This window comes from Staurois parvus, unplaced genomic scaffold (genome assembly GCF_062004578.1).
Source record: "Staurois parvus isolate SC_StPar_1 unplaced genomic scaffold, SC_StPar_1.0 ptg000347l, whole genome shotgun sequence".
Taxonomy (NCBI): domain Eukaryota; kingdom Metazoa; phylum Chordata; class Amphibia; order Anura; family Ranidae; genus Staurois; species Staurois parvus.
Genome location: NW_028318143.1, coordinates 14,159,113 through 14,178,313, shown reverse-complemented (window position 1 = coordinate 14,178,313; position 19,201 = coordinate 14,159,113). Strand labels below are relative to the sequence as shown.

Genomic DNA, 19,201 nt, shown 5'->3' with positions numbered 1-19,201 from the left:
AGGAGGGAGGGGAGCGGGCGCCTGGCACACAGAAGAGCCGCATTAAAGTGTGCAAAGAGCCGCATGTGGCTCGCGAGCCGCGGCTTGCCGACCACAGGTCTAGGGGAGCTAAAGAAGTTGTATTACTTACTTTACACCCCGTTCTGGTGTTATCTTCTGTCTGGTGCTTTTGACAGTCCTTTTGTGTAATCAAGTACAATGCAGGGCTATGTACTATGCACCGTACATTGAGGAGACAGCCAGAATCGCCATGATGAAGAGGCTTTGCAAGAGTGGTGGCATGGATGGAAGGACCCTACAGCAGTGAGAAGTAAGGTACATAATAATCCCTGTTTCTGCACCCCCTAGACTTAATGAGCAGTTAACCTTTGCAGTCCAGGGGGGCCCCACTGCAAAGATAGATTTTGCCCTCCTCCTGGAGTTGGGCTTTAAGGTATTCCCTGCAATAACTGAAGTTACACACACATTGATCAATTCCACGTTCTCTAGATTCCCTTGTTTAGGTGGAATTTATTCCTGAAATTTCTGCCGTGTTCAAGAGAAAGACAAAAGTGATATAGATACGAAAGGCGGCATATTCATTAATCAAAGCAGAGTGTGCAGCTGCTTGCCTTTTGCAGACACAGAGGGAGAGGAAAGTCACATTGTTATGTATGATATTTACTTTTGAATCTGCAGAGCTGGCAGATTTTACACAGTCAGTCATATGAAGAATTAGAACAACAAAAGGCGTATTCAAGAACAGAATTAAAATAGGGCAGCATAAATATATACAGTATACACAATAATTTGATTAGTCAATTATTTTGTGACACATGGTAATAGTGCCATGTGATTAAGAGCATATCAAGTTCTCCAACAACAGAGTAGGTAAAGTGATGTATAATTTATATTGTGATGCTTGGCTGGATCCTAATCGCAACATACCTTGACCAACCCATATCAGAAGCAAAAGAAAGAAAGAAAAAAAAAAAGAAAACAATGCATAGTCCTGATACAATGCCAGAACAGTGGCTAAGTGGGTAGCACTTGCAGTACTAGGGTCGTTGGTTCGAACCCCAACCACGGCACTACCTGCCTGGAGTTTGCATGTTCTCCCTGTATCTGTGTGAGATTCCTCTGGGTAATCCAGTTTCCTCCAACACTCCAAAGACATGCTGGTAGGTTAATTGGCTCCTGTCTAAATTGGCCCTAGTATGTGTATGTATGAATGTAAGTAAGAAAACTCCGATTGTACAATCCTTGAAGGTTATGGACTGATGTGAATGTTTATGTTTATACTCAATATATATATATATATATATATATATATATATATATATATATATATATATATATATACACACACATATACATATATATACACACACACACACACACACACATATATACACACACACACAAACATATACTCAATATATATATATATATATATATATATATATATATATACACACATATACATATACATATATATACACACACATACATACACACACACATACATATACACATACTTGAAGGATGATGATCTTATGAAGCCATTTATTATCACATAATTGCTTGTCTCCTTTTTAAATCATAACAACAGAAATCACCCAAATGGCCATGATGAAAAGTTTCCCTCCCCTGGAATGTTTGGCCTTGGTACAGCACATAAGGTGACACACACGGGTTAAAATGCCAATTAGAGGTTAATGTCCCACATCTGTGGCTTTTTAAATTGCAATTAGTGTCAGTGTATAACTAGTCAATGAGTTTGTTAGCTCATACGTGGAAGCACTGACTAGACTAGATACTGAGCCGTGGGGATCAGAAAAGAACTGTCAAAAGTTCTGCATAACAAGGTAATGAAACTTTATAAAGATGGAAAAGGACATAAAAAGATGTCCAAAGCCTTGAATATACCAATCAGTACTGTTAAATCACCTATTAAGAAGTGGAAAGTTTGGGGATCTCTTGATACTAAGCCAAGGCCAGGAAGACCAAGACAGATTGCAGCCATAATTGACAGAAGAATTGTCATCCTTCAATAAAAGAGCATATTGTGGCATGATCAGTCATACTTGCAATATCAATGTCAAAATTTCACAAAGTCTGCCAGGGTATGCAAACATTTGGGCACAACTGTATATAGATAGATAAATAGATAGATAGCACTGTGTAAATTGACGGCGGTATATAAGTACCTGAAATAAATGAGATTTTTGTATGACACTTTACAAGAATCTTCAGATTTATAGTGCTTGTAAAGGTAATTTTTTTTAATAACAAACAAGTTATACATACCTGCTCTGTGTAATGGGTTTGCACAGAGGAGCCCCTATCCTGCACTTCTCAGGTCCCCCGTCAGTGCTTCTGGCTCCTCCCCCCTGCTGAATGCCCCCATAGCATGCCAATTGCTATGGGGGAACTCATGCAGGCTCCCTCCTGAGCCCCGCCCTGAGTCCCCATAAGCCACAGATTGTGGCTTGGCCCTGCCCCGTCCTCACTGGCTGATTGACAGCAGCAAGAGCCAATGGCTCCTACTGCTGTATCTTAGCCTATTAGCAGGGAGAGAGCTGGGAGAGCCATTGATCTCATGCACATCACTGGATTGAGTTTGGGCTCAGGTAAGTATTTGGAGGTGCTGGGGTGTCATGTGTCCCTAGAGGCAGAGGACCCCAAATCCAGCAGCACTCAGCACAGCATTAGTTGCAGCATAATTCATTCCATCAGACTTTTACAGACTGCAGGCCTGAGCCTCCGGGACGTCCAGTCCAGCGTTCATGTAACTCATACTTTCCAGATTAATTTCTCTTGCGTTCAATGTACTTGTATTTACATGCATTTAGCTGCAAAAAAACAGGCTAAACAGTTCATAAAATGCACAGACTTCTTTATGTAAATGAAGGTAGACTAAATGTACCTAGAAGCTGCTCAATGTCTAGTGTGTATTCAGCCATAGGAAAGCATTACATGCTTCCAGATGCATTTAGTAACTAGCTCCAAACAAATCTGGACACATGTATTTTTATGCCCAAGTCCATGAGCCCTTAGGATCAATTCACAAAGCTTTCACACTGGCCTAACATACTATTTCTGTCACGTGACTTTTCAAATCCCACTGGACAGACGATTATCCCTGAATGCGAACAATTTGCACCCAGGGTGATAATCTATCCCTTAACTGGAAGTAATCACTCCAAATGCAATTACTCATTAACAGCCATCAGCCGCTGTCAGCCCGTCATTTCTTCATACAAACGAAGTTCCCACAATTGTTCTCAACCACCCCAGAATCCAGCAACAGCTTGAACTATTGTGCCTGTGAATGAGGCCTAACTATTCCACTGTATCTATGGAGGGAGCCATGGTTGACACCCAGTCTTGAATGTATCTGCATCACGTCATCCACATTTCAATAGTGGATGGGAGATTAAGTGTCTACAAAAGGCAAAGATAACTTTTATATCTTCCATTCAGCTCACAGGAAGTGATCGCTTTTCTTGCAAAAGCAACGGGTATTTTCTGCACTTACTGATAATGTGAACTTAAAGAGAGATTAAAAAAAAACAAAAAAAAAAAAAAACCACACAACACTAATGCAAGCCAGATTGCCTCCCTGGGTCCAAAAACGGCAGCTCAGCTACAGGCTGCAAGGACCACACATCTATTTGCAGTGGTAAATGGCCGTATTGGTTGGCTCTCTAGCAGGACAAGTCAAGGTCCCTACCAACTGACACAGGCTCTGACCAATCATGACACCCATGGCCAGAAGAGGCTTAATCCAAGTTCTTGCGGACGCATTTAGGTGCATCAAGCGCTTGGGAGCTTATTAATTTCCTTTGCCAAGATATTAATTTACTCCGACCATTGAAATGAACGCCCAAGTGCTTGATGCTCCTAGTACATAAACTGGAACTGCACTGCATCTGAGCTCCACAAACCAAAAATGCCATTTAATTCATTGTTAATAGTCAATGCAAACTCCCCCATCCATCCATGTCTAAGTGCTTTATTTTGCTGAGAAAGCATTTTGAAAAAACACCCCCTGGCAGTGGCCATCTTGAGTAAGGGCAGATGATTCATGTAGCAGTCATCGCCTGGAATCCATCTGTCCGTAGCTCAGGCATTTGCAGAGCTGAGGACCCTCCCTCCTCTCCTGAAGACTCCTGGGATGTGTGACATCATTTGCCTTGGCATGGAAACCCGGAAGCAACTGAAGAAATGTAAACAAGTGTAAAACAAATAAAAATGATATACGTTCCTATCCATTTACTAATGCTAGCAGCATAAGGATTACAAATAGTCAACGTTGATTGAGAGAGCGAAGTTGCACTGTAAGCACATTTACACGTTTAGGCGTGTCAGGCATTTCTATCAAAACGCTGCTGCTCCTGAACACGCTGGCAGTGGGGGTTTTTCTGCCTCTAAACACCTATGTGCATGGACACATAGGCTAACATTGAGGGGCATTTAAAGGAATAACACAGGCAGAGCATAGAGGGGCACAGCACAATCTGCTCCATGGGTGGTCAGATGTACATGGACCGGCTGTCTGTTTACAGCTGACTGCCCTCCGAGAAAGAGGGGAACGGATCCACCTTCTGTTTTTGGATCGGATTGGAGGTAGGTGGGTATAAATGGAAACCGTTCCATAGAGATGAATGGAGGGTCCAGTCTGCCTGAAAATCTGCCATGCGAACCCGGTTGGACTGATCGTATGAAAGAGGCCTAACACTACTACACAAATGTTCTCTCCCCCCTCCTCCCACCTATCCTGTGTAAGAAAAAAAAACGAAATCAGTCCGCTGCAGTTATGTAATCTGCCTCCCCGGTGTCATGGAGCACTTAACAATGGCCAGGAATTGGAGGAGCCATGGTGTCATCCATAGCCTTCAAGGCCCAGTCATTGTCGGCACTCCCTCCTCTCCTGACACAGGGGAGCCAGACATCAATCAACATGGACCATTTTTAATCCTTATGCTGCTAGAATTAGTAAACATATAGGAAAGTAGATCATATTCACATGTTTTAACCCTTTGTTCTGCATTCCTTCATTTACTTCCTGGTTTCCATGCCCAGGCAAATGATGTCATACATCCCAGGAGGCTTCAGGAGGTGAGGGAGGGTTCTCAGCTCAGTCAATGCCTGAGCTAAGGATAGATGGATTCCAGGAAGTAACTGCTACATGAATCATCTGCCATTACTCAAGATGGCCACTGCCAGAAATGCAAGGAGGTGCTCTTCAAAATGATTTGTTAGCTAAATAAAGCATGGAGACATGGATGGATGGAGGAGTTTGTTTTGAATAATATAAACAAATTTTACAGCATTTTTGGTTTGTGGCACTCAGATGCAGTGCAGTTCCAACTTAATGTTAGGCCCCCTCCACATGAGCAGGGGGGTCCGCTTATCCCCTGATCAGAGCAGAGCAGGTGAATGACAGGTTCCTGTCTGCTGCGCTTATGCAGAGGGAACACAAATAGAGACTGCTCTGCTCTATGGGTGGCTGGGTGTAAACAGACTCCGCTGTCTGTTTACACCTGACTGCTCTCCGATCCACCTAGACAGAGGGAGACAAATCACCTTCAGATTTTTTTTTTTTTTTTTTTTTTAAATAGCGGCTGGATTGTGGGTAGGCGAGTGTACATACAGAAGCTCGTCCATAGGGGTGAATAGAGGGTCTGAACAGGTCCAACAAACAGTCAATGTTTTTGCAGACTTAAATACTACTACAAATCACTGTCAGTAATTACAGCGATTGTCAGCAAGTGATTGAATCGTGAATCACCTGCAATAGTGCTACAGCATTGGGTTCTGTTACATATCACGCTCCTGCAGCAATTTGAACAACATCTCATAGAAAGTCATTGAAGAGCGATTGTCACTAGAAATTCTGCCACTGAGCCAAAAAGTTCAATCTCGATGGCGGAGAGACAGAGCGACAAATTGCTCTAAAAATGTAAACGATTATTACACATTTCTTGAATCGATCTAACAAGACAGGGAAGCAATCACCAGTGCATCATTAGTATAATTCAATTCTCAACTCAGTGTCAATCATTAAATTGTGTTAACTGCTTCCCTACCGCACTATAGCAGAACTATTGCTACAGGGCAGCAGGACTGCGCAAATTCACCTATATATACACACACGTGATTCTGCATTTCAAGGTAGGTGGCGCAAGGGTGCTGCACTGCTCGTGCTACCATTGGCGGCTACAGCCGATGATCACCGGGTGCCGGTGGAAAATCTGTATCCGATCGACGAGGGACACTGAGGAACACTGACAGGGGAGAGATTTGTATTTAAACAATACAGATCTCTCCCGTCAGCACCAGCATGCTATTTTGTATTGCTCTGCCTAGCAGAGCAATACAAAGCAGCATGCTTACATGGTAACACATACACACACAGCAGTTTGTAAAACAGCACACAGTTAACCCTTTGATGGCCCCAGATGTTAACCCCTTCCTGCCCAGTGCCATTATTACAGTATCAGTGCTTTTTATTAGCACTAATCACTGTATTAGTGCCATTGGGGATGTCAGTGACAGTCACTTCCCCCCAGTGTCAGAATGCCCACCGCAGTTCGCTATAAGTCTCTGATTGCCTCCATTACTAATATAAAAAAAATTTCAGTATATATACACCGTCATTTGTAGATGCTCTAACTTTCATGGAAATTAATTCATTTACACGTATTGGGATTTTTTTTTTTTGGCAAAGTCATGTAGCAGAATACATTTTGGCCTAAAATGATGACGAAATTTGGAGTTTTAAAGTTTTTTTACTGGATAGGTTTTATAGCAAAAAGTCAAAAATATTGTTTTGTTTTTTTTTTCAAAATTGTTGGCCTTTTTTTTCTTTACAGAGCAAAAAATAAAAAATGCACAGGCGATCAAATACCACCGAAAGAAAGCTCTATTTGTGGGAAAAAAAAGAAAATTTCATTTGGGTGCAGCGTTGCATGACCACGCAATTGTCAGTCAACGTAACACAGCTCCGTATCGCAAAAAATTGCCTGGTCAAAAAGGGGGGGGGGGGGAATCCTCCGGAGGGCAAGTGGTTAAGCTATCCATGCAAACACAATGTTGTTGCCAGAAAATGAAAAACCTATAAAACGAATATACTTTGTCCTTCTTTGGTCATGAGTGATCTTTCTGAAGGTCTTTTCCCCTGCTGGAATATAATGAAACATGTACATGTTGTAACCTTTCCTAGGCCTAGAATCACTGTTTTTGAGGCATCACTGAATGTATTTTTTTTTTTTAATCTGGAACACTGAATGTGTCTCAATGTCAAACATTAATGGGCAATGTAACCATTCTATCAGTCACTATTGCCTCAAGTTGTGGAAAGTGCTATAGAATGTAAAACAGATTTACATCAGAACATTATAACCACTGACAGGTAAAGTAAATAACTTTGATTATCTTCTTACAACAGCATCTGAAAGTGGTTGGAATATATTCGACAGCAGGTGAACATGTTGTCCATGAAATTGATATGATGAAAGCAGAAAAAAATGGGCAAGCATAAGGATTTAAGAGACTGTGACAAGGGCCAAATTATAATTGCTAGATGACCGGGTCAGAGCAACTCCAAAACTGCGGCTCTTATGGGATGTTCCTAATCTGCAAAGATCAGGACCAACCAAAAGTGGTCCAAGGAAGGAAAAATGGCAAAAGGATCAAGGTCACAGCAAACTGCGGCTCTTATGGGATGTTCCCAATCTGCAGAGGTCAGGACCAACCAAAAGTGGTCCAAGGAAGGAAAAATGGCAAAAGGATCAAGGTCACAGCAAACTGCGGCTCTTATGGGATGTTCCCAATCTGCAGAGGTCAGGACCAACCAAAAGTGGTCCAAGGAAGGAAAAATGGCAAAAGGATCAAGGTCACAGCAAATTGTGCCTACAATGGGGCACGTGAGCATCAGAACTGGTCTGATGAGTTCAAGAATGTTTTGAGGAACACAGAGTTTGAGGTGGTGACTTGGCCTCAATCCAATCACACATCTGTGGGATGTGCTGGAAAAACAAGTCCAATCCATGGAGGCCCCACCATGCAACTTACTGGACTTAAAGGATCTGCTGCCGCCTACTTACAGCTTGGTGCCAGATACCACAGCATACCTTCAGAGGTCTGGTGGAGTCCATGTCTCAATGGGTTACGGTGCGAGGTCAGAACGTTATGGTAGATCGGGGTTTTTTCTCCCTAAGTTTTCTTGAAAGCATAAGCTGCTGCTGTGCTTCCTATAGGAAAGGTTGGTGCTGCTGTGTACATTTGGAACATTTGTCTCAGTATATATAACCCCAAGCCCCAGACAGGGCCGTGGATAAGGGGGTACCACCAGTCCACCTGTATGGGGCCAAAGCCAGCAGGAGTCCCAGGCAGCTGGGTGAATATGATGTGGGCAGGTAGGATGATCGGCATGGCGAGGGAAAACACTGCAACTAATTCCCTGTATGGCTCTCTGTTCTCTCTCCTTCTCCTCTCCCTCCCGCTGTCTTTAAGTTGCTGAAAAGAAGAGCCATAGAAGAGATTGGTTCCAGTAATTGACCCACCTCCTTCACCTCACCCGCTGCATCGATCACCCTCCAAGTGCACCATACATTTTCCCCTGTGTGTCCCTTCTACCCCTGCAGTTCTGCCGCCTTCCCTCCTCTCCTTCCCACTGGCAAGCACACAATAGGATCCTTCAGGATGGAGAGTGGGGGAAGGTTCCTGTAAATATGTCACATTTACCAGCTACTTCCTTACCCAAATGAACACAATGAGAGATCTGCATCAATCGCTCACTGTGTTCATTCATACCTGAAGCATAGTAAATGGTGTTTATTTGCGGAGAGCCCTGTCAGGTTGGCTGTATGGGGCCCTGTGGTTTATAACAGCAGCCCTGGTCCCAGCTGCCTTCGGCATACACATCCTGTACATACAGCTTTTCTCATTTAGGCAACCATATTAGAAAAAAAACTTTGCCAAGAAGAGTTCTCATGTTTACAACAAGCTACACATCTACATGGTACAACTGTTGGCATGGATATCCCACATGGTCTCTGAACATTCTAAAACAGAAATGGCGGTGCCCCCTACCCGGAACTGCAAAATCACGTATATATACATGTGATTTTGCACACCAGTGCCGCCCTGTAGCAGTATTTCTGCTATAGGGTGGCGCAGAAACAGTTAACAACTACGGTCAATGAGAATACTTGTAGTTCTGGAACTGCAATGAACCGCAACATGCAGCAGCAAACCCTGAAGAACTCAGACCATCAACAAACGGAAGATCCCAAGGTTGACATCAGTGATCAAGAATGTTACGATTGGGTTTACAAATGAATCCTGTTGCTTAACTATAGGGTATAAATTGTTACTTAACCATAGGGTTCATAAATGTGAACAATGTTAATGGCATACAGTAACAATCCATAGGCAAGGTATGTATGCCACGAACATGTCACAGATAATAACAATGTAACATACATATACGTGTATCATTTCAATCCACAAAAGGCAAGTAATGGGCAGATTACAGAACACATCGTAGGTAACCCTGAGCTTATAACTAGATGAAAAGCACAGATGCCGTTTATACTGGAGGTGGATAGATTACAAATAATGTGTGTGTGTGTCATAGGATTAACAATAGGAGTGCAGTATATGGAACGTGTACAATACAGCATACAAAGATATGGATACCTAGAAGGAAAAGGTAGAACTGGATAAGATGAACAAAACAAACGTACGTACTTTATACATACACAGTATATGATACAAGCAGCACACAGCTATAAAAGGCTAGACAAAGCACAACATACAATATAGGGGGAACAACTACATTTCCCTGGTATATAGACGGCCCAAGCTGGCCATACACTGACAACTGACCAAAATTCTCTTAGGCTGGACATACACTATACATTTTCTTACAATTTTCTTTAGATTTACCTGCAACTATGTCGTGTAAGGGCTTTTCTAATTGGATACAATTGAAAGTATAGTTAGGTTTGACCTCCTATTATATGGTGTTTGGTAAATCTAAACCACAAATCTCATGAAAATTGTATAATGTATGGCCAGCCTTAGTGAGTGACCCTCTTGGCCTCCTCCTGTCCAACTTCTTTCAACTGAAAAATCAAAGGAGACGGGTGGAAAATTGTTATCTGAACAGCAGCTGCATTCAATCCACCACTGACTATCAGAATACCATAGTCTCAGCAGGAGATTCATCCATCTTTGCTCAGCATGGATGTATAGATCTGCAAGGCTTCATTCAGATAGGTAGAAGTGTTTACTGCCCTCTGGAAAGCAGTCCACAGCAAATCACGAACATGCAAACTCCAGGCAGGAGGTGCCGTGGCTGGGATTCGAACCAACGACCCTTGTACTGCCAGGCAGAAGTGCTAACCATTTAGCCACTGCCTGGAGTCTGCATATTCTCCCTGTGCCTGCGTGGGTTTCCTCCAGGTACTCCAGTTTCCTCCCACACTTCAAAGACATGCTGGTAGGTTAATTGGATCCTGTCCAAACTGGCCCTAGTATGTGTATGTATGAATGTAAGTTAGGGACCTTAGATTGTACGCCCCTTGAGGGTTAGGGACTGATGTGAATGTACAATATATATGTAAAGCGCTGCGTAAATTGACGGCGCTATATAAGTACCTGTAATAAATAAATAAATCACTTTTCAGAGGGTGGCAAGGCAGCAGTTGAGAGGTATTCAGGAAGCACTACTGGGATTTTTTTTTTTTACTGTCTTTTTTAATTGCTGAATAGCAATTTCACATTGCGGGACCGTGCTGCAAAAGGGTGTTCATTGTTGTGGAGCCACCCCACTGATCTCAATGGGCAAGTGTGACAGCCCACGACCTCCTGGGACACATCACAAGCCCAAGTAGCTCTGGGTCCATTAACAAGGTGCAGCACGACTCGTGCATGCGCAGTGAAGAGCCGGCTGTGAAGCCGTAAGGAGTTATAGCTGGCTTCCCACAGTAAACATTGTGGATCTGGGGATTAGAAGACTGGCGAAGAACTGGCCCAGGTAAGGAAAGCGCTAGGTCCCTGGACAGGTAAGTGTCTTTTTATTAAAAGTCAGCAGATACAAGTGTTTTTTTTTTCTCAATTTTGAGCTTTTTTTTTTTAATGTGAAACATGTTAAGATATGTTAAAAGGAGTAAAAATGTTAAAACCACAAAATAGTTTAAATATTATTATTATACAGGATTTATATAGCGCCAACAGTTTGCGCAGCACTTTACAATATAAGGGAGACAGTACACTTACAATACATTTCAGTACAGAATATATTCTGTATAAAGAAAATATTAACTTCTAGTCCAAGCCAAGCCAATTCGGACATCCCTCTCCTACATGTATAAATCATATTTTTTTGCTAGAAATTGACTTAGAACCCCCAAACATTATATATTTTTAAGCAGAGGCCCTAGAGAATAAACTGGTAGGGGTTTCATATTTTTCTGTCACACAGTATTTGCATAGCGATTTGTCAAATGCAAATGTTTTAGAAAAAAATACACTTTGATGAATATTAAAAGCACAAAAACACAACATAATACCCAATTTCTGCACAATACAAAAGATGTTATGCCAAGTAAATAGATACCAAACATGTCAAGCAAGGAGGTCTGGTGCTAGCATGATTGTTCCCTTGGATGTTTGTGGCCATACCTCACGTGTGAAGAGATCTTGCATCTATCAGACCCTCTATCTCTCCCTTGGCCTCCAAAGCATCTGATCAAACCAAATTCGGGTTGATCGGATGCTTGTACAAGCCAGGAATGGCTTGTTTACATGAAACCGGAAGTCATGAAATCCTTGTCGCTTCCAGTTTCTGACCTCACACAGTGGGAGGAACAACATCCATTTATGTGTGCCCAGATTTGGATGCTGCCAGCTTAGGGGCGGACTGACAACTCATGGGGCCCCGGGCAATAAGAGATCATGGGGCCTCTGTGTCCTCGCCCATACTCAAACCACACCCAAAAAAACCTATGAAAGGTACCAGAGGCATCTCATGGGGCCCCCTACTGACCTTGGGCCCTCGGGCAGTGCCAGAGTTCCCAAATGGTCAGTCCGCCCCTGTGCCAGCTGCTCTTTAGCTGCATGAATACAATGTGCAGAAATGTATATTACTCTTCCCATCCAAGGATGTACGGGTAGATCTTATGAATGGGAAGCAGTTAAAATTTAATAAAATAAAAAGTTAATGAAGGCTGATTAGTGCAAACTAAGGGTTAATAAGGGGTTAAACAGAAGAACAGTTAATAAAAAATGTTAAAAAAAACCCTTTCTTTTTCCACGTCAGGTTGCTTTAACTAACATTATCTGTAGACTGAAGTTCATCCCTTTGAACTGCAGATAAATTAACAGAATAGATACAAAAGTATCAGTGTTAGGCCAGCCATACATGGGTCGAAAATCAACCGATTTTTCATCCGAAAATCGTACCTAAGAATAATCGGCCGATTTTCGCTGTTAGTGGGTCAACGGCACCGGCCGATTTTCATGGTTCCTCCCCTTTTCGGTGATCGGGAATGTTGGAAAATTCATGAAAACCGACCGATTTTCGACTCAATGATAGACAAATCGCACGATCCTTTTTTCAAAAAGAATATGCGCATGAGCCGTGACCTGGAAGGAACAGAAGTTTTGCCTGTTATATGGAGTGGACTTTACGACTTGGTCGGCCGATTTTCAAAATCAATGATGAAATCATCGGATTACCGAGCAAACGACAGTTCTGATTTTCGGATGAAAAATCGTTCGGAATTCGAACCATGTATGGCCTGCATTACTGTGTATCTTTGAGTAATGTTGTTGGTCAACATAGTCGGACTTCTTTTTTTGACAGCTCCAGCTGCCCCGATCTCTGTGTACTCAGCAATACGGCTTCCATTAGAGACGAATTGCTGTGCATTGGGACAGGGGGGTCCTGGCAGCAGGGCAGAAGGACTGGACGTGCTGCAAACGCTCTGTATACAAGGATTTTTTTTTTGTTTCAATATTTTTATTAAGAAAGTTTTGTTTTAAGAATAATTTTTTATTTTTTTTTAAACTATATTCCCCTCGCACGCATTCCTGGAAGTACGGCTCATCAATAGCGGGTGCTGTCAGTGGTTTATTTAGGTTTTGTGCTGCCCTAGGCAACACAAAATGTGCCCCCCCCCCTTCCCCAGAGAGACTGACATTGACCAACCACACCCCAGCCCCCCACCCAAGAGAACCTTTCACTACCACTGCCCCCCTTGGCGAGAGAGACACTCACCTTCACAGCTCTGGACATCCCCAGGAAATAGAGTCGGGTTGTGCATTCACTGTCATGAAACCCGCAGCCTCTCAGAACCCACCAGGTCCCCATGCCACGCGTGTCCCTTCTTCCAAGGGGCATTGCTGCCCCCCCTGAAAAATGCCACCCTAGGCAAATGCCTTGTGGTAAATACACCCCTGGGTGCTGTAGCGACAACCAGCTGGGACTGGAAACATCATAAGCAAAACGTACATATTCGCCAGCACACCACGGATCTCCAATATGGTTCAAAGGTATTTATTGCAAAAAGATCACACCACAAAAGAAAGTGCAACATTTCAGAGCCACGCAGGACCCCTTTGTCAGGCATGTGATGGAGAAGGAGTCCTGCATGGCTCCGAAACGTTGCACTTTTTGTGGTGTGATCTTTTTGCAAAAACCTTTTTGGACCATGTTGGAGATCCATGGTGTGCTGGTGAATATGTATGTTTTCTGTATACAAGGATGACTTTTTTTTTTTTTTTTTTTTTGGGGCGTGTGTAGCACGCCTAAAGTCTGCAACTAGTTAATCAGACTAAAGATCCACTTTAATAATGGTGCCACATAATACAAAGCTTTCTGTGATTGGGCACAAGGAGAGAAGGGCGGGCAGAAGGGCTGCAAACAACTGTGCAGCTGCTGTATGTTTTTACAGCATCATCCAATGGGAATTGTAGGTGTTGCAGTTTGATGCCATTTCACAGGAATATGAATGTTTGGAGACCCGACGTATTTTGTATCCATTTACTCAATGCAAACACGTTAGATAATATATTGTTTTTGCGTGCAATAAAATAGACTTTAGTGTATTTTTTATGGGAATTTTGGGGTTGATCAACGTGTGCTTATCAGGGGTGGACTGACAACTCACGGGGCCCCCGAGCAATAGGGGATCATGGGGCCCCTGTGTCCTCGTCCACACTCAAACCACACCCAAAAAAGCCTATGAAAGGTACCAGGGGCATCTCATGGGGCCCCCTACTGACCCCAGGCAGTCTGCCCCTAGTGCTTATATCATGTGACAAAAAAAAAATCGTTACTACCACCGTTTTATTCTCTAGGCTCTGCTTTCAGGAAATATATCATGTTTTGGTGGTTTTACGTAATCTTCTTGGCAGAGAAAAGGTTCAACTGAATCTCTTTGATCTGTAACCCCTCATTGTGTGATATTACTATATATTGATCCTGAGGGGCAAGGTAAGTGTACAAGACATGTTTAGGAGGTGCTGGTCACACCCTTCCCCATCCTCAGGCCTGTCCAGGGGCCCGGATCTGCTGGAGGAAGCGGGGATTGAAGTACAGAGCGGGGTACGGGAGAAGGGATGAACACTGTGCTCTGCAATGCCCCTCTGCTGGTGGCGGTAGAGGAACATGTAGGAGTTCGCTGTAAGTGGATGTGGGCGGAGCCACGCTAAATTAAAATGAAAAATCATGAAGCATAGAAAGAAGCACACAGTGGGTCAGGTCAGGGGGGGTTCAGGTTTGTGGGATGTTGTATGTGATCAGGCTTCACGGTCCTCCCTAAATACGGGTGTTGAATGAAGGAGGGCCTGAGAGCTGGATTCTGCCCCATATATAGGTTGTATCCCCAGTCTATAGGTGAGATCACATACAGAGTATATCCATGTACACCTATGATCGGAGTATACACAGGTACGATTACACGGTACACATACGTACACCTATGATCGGAGTATACACAGGTACGATTACACGGTACACATATGATCACAGTATACACAGGTATGATTACACGGTATACAAGGGGATTATATGGAGGATGTACAGTCCAGGAACAGGGATGGCGGGCCTACATGGAGGGTGTACAGTCCAGGGACAGGGATGACGGGTCTACATGGAGGGCGTACGGGACAGGGATGGCGGGTCTACATGGAGGGCGTACGGGACAGGGATGGCGGGTCTACATGGAGGGCGTACGGGACAGGGATGGCGGGTCTACATGGAGGGCGTACGGGACAGGGATGGCGGGTCTACATGGAGGGCGTACGGGACAGGGATGGCGGGTCTACATGGAGGGCGTACGGGACAGGGATGGCGGGTCTACATGGAGGGCGTACGGGACAGGGATGGCGGGTCTACATGGAGGGCGTACGGGACAGGGATGGCGGGTCTACATGGAGGGCGTACGGGACAGGGATGGCGGGTCTACATGGAGGGCGTACGGGACAGGGATGGCGGGTCTACATGGAGGGCGTACGGGACAGGGATGGCGGGTCTACATGGAGGGCGTACGGGACAGGGATGGCGGGTCTACATGGAGGGCGTACGGGACAGGGATGGCGGGTCTACATGGAGGGCGTACGGGACAGGGATGGCGGGTCTACATGGAGGGCGTACGGGACAGGGATGGCGGGTCTACATGGAGGGCGTACGGGACAGGGATGGCGGGTCTACATGGAGGGCGTACGGGACAGGGATGACGGGTCTACATGGAGGGCGTACGGGACAGGGATGACGGGTCTACATGGAGGGCGTACAGTCCAGGGATGACGGGTCTACATGGAGGGCGTACAGTCCAGGGATGACGGGTCTACATGGAGGGCGTACAGTCCAGGGATGACGGGTCTACATGGAGGGCGTACAGTCCAGGGATGACGGGTCTACATGGAGGGCGTACAGTCCAGGGATGACGGGTCTACATGGAGGGCGTACAGTCCAGGGATGACGGGTCTACATGGAGGGCGTACAGTCCAGGGATGACGGGTCTACATGGAGGGCGTACAGTCCAGGGATGACGGGTCTACATGGAGGGCGTACGGGACAGGGATGGCGGGTCTACATGGAGGGCGTACGGGACAGGGATGGCGGGTCTACATGGAGGGCGTACGGGACAGGGATGGCGGGTCTACATGGAGGGCGTACGGGACAGGGATGGCGGGTCTACATGGAGGGCGTACGGGACAGGGATGACGGGTCTACATGGAGGGCGTACAGTCCAGGGATGACGGGTCTACATGGAGGGCGTACAGTCCAGGGATGACGGGTCTACATGGAGGGCGTACAGTCCAGGGATGACGGGTCTACATGGAGGGCGTACAGTCCAGGGATGACGGGTCTACATGGAGGGCGTACAGTCCAGGGATGACGGGTCTACATGGAGGGCGTACAGTCCAGGGATGACGGGTCTACATGGAGGGCGTACAGTCCAGGGATGACGGGTCTACATGGAGGGCGTACAGTCCAGGGATGACGGGTCTACATGGAGGGCGTACAGTCCAGGGATGACGGGTCTACATGGAAGGCGTACAGTCCAGGGATGACGGGTCTACATGGAGGGCGTACAGTCCAGGGATGACGGGTCTACATGGAGGGCGTACAGTCCAGGGATGACGGGTCTACATGGAGGGCGTACAGTCCAGGGATGACGGGTCTACATGGAGGGCGTACAGTCCAGGGATGACGGGTCTACATGGAGGGCGTACAGTCCAGGGATGACGGGTCTACATGGAGGGCGTACAGTCCAGGGACAGGGATGACAGGTCTACATGGAGGGTGTACAGTCCAGGGACAGGGATGACAGGTCTACATGGAGGGTGTACAGTCCAGGGACAGGGATGACAGGTCTACATGGAGGGTGTACAGTCCAGGGATAGGGATGACAGGTCTACATGGAGGGTGTACAGTCCAGGGATAGGGATGACAGGTCTACATGGAGGGTGTACAGTCCAGGGACAGGGATGACAGGTCTACATGGAGGGTGTACAGTCCAGGGACAGGGATGACAGGTCTACATGGAGGGTGTACAGTCCAGGGATGACAGGTCTACATGGAGGGTCCATATGGAGGGTGTGCAGTCTAGGGATGACAATGGCCCGTCCCCTCCCCCTCTCCCCGTATTACCTGGTAGGGGGGCGGTGGCTCCTGGTCGCCCTCGGTACCGTCCCCGTAGCTGGCCCGGTCGGACTGGGATTCATGCAGGAGGGAGATGTCATCCGAGGTGGGGGACTTCAGACAGTTCCCCATGTCTCCCCGCACTGCGCTCCCCTCCGGACACCTGGCTTCCTTGTCTACCCCGGACCCGCCCGGCTTCTTCTTTCCCGAGTCCCAGCCGGCTCTGCTCCTTCCCCCGGGGCCGGTCACCCTCTCTCTCCGCCACGATCCGCCAGCCCTCCGGTCGCCATTACTGAGCCCTGAGCTCACAGACACAGCGTGACGTCACAGGCCGCCGGCAGACCACGCCCCTGAGTTTGTGTCTGGGAGGAGGACTGTCACGTGCCAAGGCACACCCTTTCACTGCTGGAAGCCTCTGTTCCCGAGTAGGACACTGCTATGACGTCATCGCCGGGCTCATTGTATCCAGATATGCCTGGCTCCGCCCATCTGCCATCCCTACCATAACGGGGTCTCACTTCCACCATGAGGGGGTCTCATTTCTACATCCCATGAGGGGGTCTCACTTCTACGTCCACCATGAGGGGGTCTCACTTCTACACCCACCATGAGGGGGGTCTCACTTCTACACCCATCATGAGGGGGTCTCACTTCTACACCCACCATGAGGGGGGTCTCACTTCTACACCCATCATGAGGGGGGCTCACTTCTACATCCCACCATGAGGGGGTCTCACTTCTACACCCACCATGAGGGGGTCTCACTTCTACATCCCACCATGAGGGGGGTCTCACTTCTACATCCACCATGAGGGGGTCTCACTTCTACACTCACCATGAGGGGGTCTCACTTCTGCACCCCACTATGAGGGGGTCTAATTTCTACATCCACCATGAGGGGGTCTCCCTTTTACATCCACCATGAGGGGGTCTCATTTCTACACCCACCATGAGGGGGTCTCACTTCTACATCCCACCATGAGGGGGTCTCACTTCACCCACCATGAGGGGGTCTTATTTCTACACCAACCATGAGGGGGTCTCACTTCTACACCCACCATGAGAGGATTTCATTTCTACACCCATGAGGGGATCTCCCTTCTACATCCCACCATGAGGGGGTCTCACTTCTACACACATCATGAGGGGGTCTCACGTCTACATCCTACCATGAGGGGGTCTCACGTCTACATCCCACCATGAGAGGGTCTCACGTCTACATCCCACCATGAGGGGATCTCACTTCTACATCCCATGAGAGGGTCTCACTTCTACTCCCACCATGAGGGGGGATCACTTCTACACCCACCATGAGGGGGTCTCACTTCTACACCCACCATTAGAGGGGCTCACTTCTACACCCACCATTAGAGGGGCTCACTTCTACATCCACCATGAGGGGGTCTCACTCCTACATCCCACCATAAGGGGGTCTCACTTCTACACCCATCATGAGGGGGTCTTATGTCTACATCCCACCATGAGGGGATCTCACTTCTACATCCCATGAGGGGGTCTCACTTCTACTCCCACCATGAGGGGGTCTCACTTCTACACCCACCATGAAGTGATCTCATCTCTACATCCCACCATGAGGGGATCTCACTTCACCCACCATGAGGGGGTCTCACTTCTACATCCCACCATGAGGGGGGTCTCACTTTTACATCCACCATGAGGGGGTCTCACTTCTACACTCACCATGAAGGGGTCTCACTTCTGCACCCCACTATGAGGGGGTCTAATTTCTACATCCACCATGAGGGGGTCTCCCTTTTACATCCACCATGAGGGGGTCTCATTTCTACACCCACCATGAGGGGGTCTCACTTCTACATCCCACCATGAGGGGGTCTCACTTCACCCACCATGAGGGGGTCTTATTTCTACACCAACCATGAGGGGGTCTCACGTCTACACCCACCATGAGAGGATTTCATTTCTACACCCATGAGGGGATCTCCCTTCTACATCCCACCATGAGGGGGTCTCACTTCTACACACACCATGAGGGGGTCTCACGTGTACATCCTACCATGAGGGGATCTCACT

The 19,201-nt window shown here is 46.5% G+C and overlaps 1 protein-coding gene across 1 annotated transcript in view; it reads right to left on the bottom strand.

The window, feature by feature from the left end:
- The window catches only part of RNF11 (ring finger protein 11), a 79,654-nt gene extending 62,146 nt beyond the window's left edge, over positions 1–17,508 (bottom strand). Inside the window, exon 1 of the mRNA XM_089684460.1 lies at positions 17,159–17,508. Coding sequence (XP_089540586.1) covers positions 17,159–17,281 — 123 coding nt within the window. The 5' untranslated portion in view covers positions 17,282–17,508. The remainder of the gene's footprint in view (positions 1–17,158) is intronic.
- Between the last annotated feature and the right edge of the window lie 1,693 nt (positions 17,509–19,201).